This window comes from Athene noctua, chromosome 4 (assembly GCF_965140245.1).
Source record: "Athene noctua chromosome 4, bAthNoc1.hap1.1, whole genome shotgun sequence".
NCBI lineage: Eukaryota > Metazoa > Chordata > Aves > Strigiformes > Strigidae > Athene > Athene noctua.
The window spans coordinates 69,595,517-69,601,516 of NC_134040.1; the positions used below are offsets into that span (position 1 = coordinate 69,595,517).

The 6,000-nt window shown below is 38.0% G+C and overlaps 1 protein-coding gene across 6 annotated transcripts in view; it reads left to right on the top strand.

Moving 5' to 3' along the window:
* The window catches only part of RAPGEF2 (Rap guanine nucleotide exchange factor 2), a 188,879-nt gene extending 183,386 nt beyond the window's left edge, over nt 1-5,493 (top strand). For 4 of the 6 annotated variants that reach the window (XM_074905695.1, XM_074905696.1, XM_074905699.1 and 1 more), the window contains 2 exons: nt 1,853-2,158; nt 3,377-5,493. In XM_074905695.1, coding sequence (XP_074761796.1) covers nt 1,853-2,158; nt 3,377-3,402 — 332 coding nt within the window. In that variant the 3' untranslated portion in view covers nt 3,403-5,493. The remainder of the gene's footprint in view (nt 1-1,852; nt 2,159-3,376) is intronic. The other 2 variants (XM_074905693.1, XM_074905694.1) reach the window with 1 other exon arrangement.
* Nucleotides 5,494-6,000: the final 507 nt, after the last annotated feature.

The window sequence follows — 6,000 nt, forward strand, 5'->3', positions numbered from 1 at the left end:
TTTTGTCTTTCTTCACATTAATAAGAAGAACTATCTAAAAGCCATTTTGCGCTTACACAGCTGAAAAAGTTGGCCAGATTGAGGTCACACTGAGACCACTGTGATAAACTGCTTTTCCTTCTTCTGCCCAAGAATATTGCTTAGCAACGGCCCTTTGCCTCAAAGCTTGCATGGAGATCTGAATCCCTGAACTATGAAGTGGAGGAAGCTGTTCAGTTCATGACTCCAGGTTCAGATTCATGCCACTGTCTAATTTTACTCTTTGATACCCTTGGTTTACACCAGAATGTGGAATGAGGATGCTTCCAAACTTGCCTCTCAAGGCAGTGTTTGCCATTACAAACTTGAGAGAACGTGAGAGACACCTGAAAATTCAAACCACACATTCCTATGCACTTCAGTACTACTAATTATCCTGCAAATGTAACTGCATATTGCTGTCCAACAGAAGCTGCTATTTTTATATGGTTCTTTTGGACTGAATAGACATTGATCTCTTGCAGTATTTCAGTAGAATTTTTCTACAGAGTTTCTTCTGCGATTAAGCTATTTTTCAGAAGTCTTCGAATAAAATTTCTCAAACTTCTTCATGCTGCTCTCCTCAATTAAAACAATTTGTACAAGAAAAATATTTAGATTCTATTGGTTTTGTTATAATAGCGAGAATTTATTTTGAGTTTATAAAAAGTTGAATCCAACTGGCACCGGTCCATTTTAAGTTCATTCTGCCCTTTCAGTCAAGTCCATGCTGCCTAATGCAGGGTGATGTTGTCATCACCCCTTGTGCAAGAATGTATGGTGTATGACAAGCTGTGGAGAGTAAATTGTCTGTGTCAGTGTTTTTTCCTGCTGTGTTTGCCTTTGTACTGTAAGTTAAGTGGTCATGTGTTAAAGGGCTAGACCCACAAAAATTGTTCAGTATCAAAGTCCCAGCTGACTTCTGTAAATAAGTAACTCCAAAATAGAGAGCCATGCCTATCTGCTGTGTGTCCCTGCAGATGCTTAAAATTTTTAATGGCTGTTTCCTCCCTTAAAGTTTTCTGCAAGAGTGAACTAAGTATGCCCAGAGTTAAGCCTTTTTCAGGTAAACAGTTATGCCTCAATGAGATCCATAAACTAGGTGGTTGTCTTTCCATCTCCTATATAAAATCATGTTCAATCATTGTTCTTACAGGCATACTTTCAAGTTTTGATTTTGCAGAGAATACATTAACTGTAAGAGCAGCAGGCAGTAGTGTTTATAAAAAGTATGAAGATGAAGCTGACTTCTCTTCCTTACCTTTTGGAGTTGTAGCTTATGTCTAATTAATTAGTAAGGTTTTTAAGAATGAATAATGTTTCGAGTGCTTCCACACACACACCCCCCCCCACACCCCCCAGATGCTAAAAACAAGAAATGAGCTTTTAGGTACAAAGCCCACATTCAGCATTAAGATAGTCATGTGTTTGGGGAGATCCCCTCATTCCTGATGTTTGTCACTTCCATCATGTCTTGATGAGAGCCTTCCATGTTACTTTGATCAATATATGTTTTATTCTATATAATTGATGGAACAGCTTCAGCTGTTAAGTTTGAACAAATTCCCCATGTAGTTTGTTGAATTTTCTTAGACTAATGCTTCACTACTGGAAGTATAGCTATATCCTGTATATGTTGTATATTCTATACTTTCTTGCATGGTTATTTTTCAAGACCTCATTGTCTACCATATGGTAGTTAACCTTTTTCCTTCAGATTTTCTCCTCCTGGGCTGTTGAGTTGGGTGATATTTATTTAATTTCCACTGTTTATTTTCCTTTGATCAGTTTTCCTCTTACTGTCTCTTATAGTAGTCTGTTGTTTTTCCTGCAGCACGAAAAGAGGGTCGATATCGGGAACCACCTCCAACTCCTCCTGGTTATGTAGGAATACCTATTGCTGAGTTTGCAGAAGGTGGTTCGCATCCAACCAGAAAGCCTCCAGATTACAACATAGCACTTCAGAGGTCTAGAATGGTGGCACGGACATGTGAGACTCATGGGGCATCAACTCCACAGCAGCAGTCACACGGCCATTCAACCAGCAGGCCTGTGAACAAACCTCAGTGGCATAAACCAAATGAGTCAGATCCACGTCTTGCTCACTATCCGTCTCAAGGGTTTTCCACAGAGGAAGATGGTAAATTTCTCATTGTTAAATTTTGAGTGTGCTGCATGCAAAAACGGTCAGTGCTTTCACAGGCACAAAGCAAATTACACAAATGTGTTCCTCCGTAGAATTCTTGCCATAATTCGAGCTCTCTTCCATCTTTTAAAACTTACTATTTGTAATTTCTTCTAAGGGGAGGAATTCAGTTCTTCCTAAATATAATTTAAAATTTGGAATGTTAGGTTCACCCGAATCTTGGACAAACAAGCAGTTGGTTTAGGCAGCTTCTCTGGAGGTGCCTGTGTTCACCAGGTACAGCCCTGCCTGTCCTGAAGTTTTCCAGCATACTTATTGTTTGACACTAACCATGTATTTAATGGTCAAAAAAGTATCCTGGTCTACAGAATACCTGTCCATCCATCCCATAGAGCTCAGGTTTATTTTGGATAGTCACTCACGTTCTACCTGAAACTCTTAAACGGTGGACATTGGGTCTTCCACACCAACTGCTTCACATAATGAGCCCACTACTATTCTGCTACCTTGCTTGCCCAGCGTGTCTGTATCTTTATACTTTAGCTCAATCGTAATGAGCTATGTTTTTCTATGGAGTGCAGGTATAACTGCTTGCATCTTTAGGGCAAGGTGCTCAAAATCTTGTCAGGGCAGTGCCCAAATCACACATTGGAATGCTTTGTTTTGCTTAATGATAGAAAGACTAACGTTCCCCTTTCCTCCCTAACTGCTTCATTGCTAAGGTTTTATGTGTAGAATGAAGTCAGAAGTTGAACACGATGGAAAAAAATGAAGTCTACCTTAATTCAATTGCCTCAAACTTTAAGAATTACCATGACAGAGAATTTTAATTGTTTCTAGCCATGATGACTAAAGCTGCACTCAATTTTTATGCAATCTTAATATAAATAAATCACAGATATATTCAGGGAAAAATGTAAGATGGCTTTATGAAGCTATTGGATATTGAGGAGTAGCTATTGTGTGAGGAACTGCACCTAGCTCAGTTATAGCAATTGTTTTTTTTTCTTCGAGAACAAAATTACAAAGGAGGAATACTCATGAGACCTGAAATGTACAGATATTTAGATTGTTTTAAAATAAATACCTAATACAATGAAACAGAAAACACATGAGCACAGTACAGTTGTTTCATTCAGTAGCAGTCTTGTTCTATATGAAAGATAGATAAAAATATAAATTCTGTTTTCCCCTATCCTGTTGTGTTTGCAGAAGATGAACAAGTCTCTGCTGTCTAAGACTTGGACTTTTCTGGATCCAGAGTGAGCCACCTTAAAGGAGAGCACAAGAAGACGTCCCTAGAATAGGAGCCTTGGAACTATAGTTAAAGGATGGTGGACCTATTTGCCTCCTTCCCTGCCTTAAAGCAGCATGGGGCTTCTTCCTCCGCCCCTTCCCCTTCTGTCCCCTCTCCCCTTGCATGTGAAATACTGTGAAGAAATTGCCCTGGCACTTTTCAAACTGTGTTGCTTGAAATGCACAGTGCAGCAATCTCCAAGCTACCACTGTCGCTGTCTGCCACATCACACAGTATCATTCCAAATTCCAAGATCATCACATCAGGATGATTAACTCTGGCTGCACTTCCCAATGCCTGGAAGGGTGTTTTTTTTTTTAAATCTTCCTTTTAGATTTTAATCACAATCCTAGCACTTAGTCTCATTGGGATAATGAGATAAGCTAGTTCTCAAATTACATTTGGCCTTTAATCTACAAAGAGAAAAATGCATTGAAATCCTTCAAGGAGGCAGTGCTTATTTGCTTGTTTACAATGCCTTTGTTACGATTTTGTATGTTTGCGTTTCGGAGATCAAATACTGCATCTGCGTAGTGATTACAGTATTATTTCATACCCGTAAGTAGGGTTGCCAGCCTGAGCTCCTGGAAAGAGTACTGCTACCACGTGGCTGAGCAGGGCAGAAGGGAAGGCAGAGGTTATGGGGATGCAGCCGTTCCTTGACCGTCTCGCTTCACTCTTAATGTGCCCCACCCTGGAATCTTCAAAAGTTTGTAAATGTTAGCGTTAATGGCATCCTCAGCCAGCCGGGTCTAGTGTAAATGCAGAAACGTGTGCTTGCAACTGGCTGGTGATGGAAGAGGACACTGTGTGTCTCATACCTGTGCCTTGCGGGATACAGGATGGCATACTAAAAAAGAAAGTGTCCCCTTCTAATGAAACAGATGGCAACCTCACCTTTAAGTTATATATATATATATTTTTTTTATTTTACTATATAGTAGTTAATTAAAAGAAAAATTAACTGGATAACATTGCAGTGAAGGCAAGTTGGGATGTCACAGCTCCTGTCAGCTGTTAACACTGATCTAATAACCTCCATCTATTGACTTTGGCATTAGGGGATAAACGAGCCTTTAAGTAACGAAAAATAACACGTTTAGATTTGCCAGCCTTTGCAATGCAGAAATAGTCACAACTGTTAATGGCTTCATGGAACACTGCATGTGTAGAGAAGGCCAATGTGTAGCAACCACCTGCTCACAGCTGCTATTAACCCTATAATGACTGAAATGACCCTCCCCTCTATTTTTGTGTTGTTTTTGCACAGACTCCGGAGAAGTGAAGGCTGCCAATCCGAGTAGTACTCAAATGTGAGGAACTGCTGGTCTTGGATATTTTTTTTTTTTCCATTGAACTCAGCTGATCATATTGATCAGTAGATAAACGTAAATAGCTTCAACTTTTAAAGATCAAATTGCAGTGTTTTTTCACTGTATCAAACAATTGTCAGTGCTTTATTTAATTCTCTCTCCTGTAATCATAGCTTTTGTCTATTTGCTTATATATCACATTGTCAATCATGCATTTGTAATTTTACATGTAATATGCATTATTTGCCAGTTTTATTCTAAAGGCTATGGACCTCATGTGCATATAGAATTACAAAATCCTAGCTCTATCACAAGTTGCACAAATGTTATATAAGCATTAAGTAATTGTAGACCATAGGACTGCTAATCTCAGTTCGCTCTGTGATGTCAAGTGCAGAATGTACAATTAACTGGTGATTTCCTCATACTTTTGATACTACTTGTACCTGTATGTCTTTTAGAAAGACATTGGTGGAGTCTGTATCCCTTTTGTATTTTTAATACAATAATTGTACATATTGGTTATATTTTTGTTGAAAATGGTAGAAATGTACTATGTTTATGCTTCTACATCCAGTTTGTATGAAGCTGGAAAATAAATAAATATAACATTAATGAAGTCCATATTGATTCTTATGCATTTTACATGTTCCACATACTTGAACAAATTTATGAAAAAATTTTACTTCTCTGTGTATTAATATTAAAGGGACATTGCCAAGTGATGTGGGCAAACCATTGGTGTGGAGTTTTTCTTAATATACACTTATGCTGAAAAATTTTGAGAAGTTTGGTGTGTGTACTGCTGAATGAGAATGACTGATAATGTGGTGTGTCCCAGCAGAAACATTTGAGATACCAAAAAAAAAGAGTGTAGGTATGGTCTTAGGTATATATAGAATGTAAACATTAAGTAAACAGTTTTAAAGTGAAGATTGTGTTGATTTTATATTCTGAATGGTGTAAAAGTAAGGAATACATGTTTTAACATTTGGGTAGGGAGAAGTATGGAAAGTGATCCATTTGAGTCTTTACCAAAGAAGGATTTTTTAAGTCACCCAGTAGCATCCCCAGTATTAAAAGTTGACATTAATTCAATGTCAAATCTATAGATTTTTTTTTTCCTAGGGATTAGATTAATTATTTTCAGTAGTATGCCAAAGACTGGGTTGAAATGTCACAGCTAAAGCTATTATCAGCTGTATCCCATTTAGCTTTAAAATGCT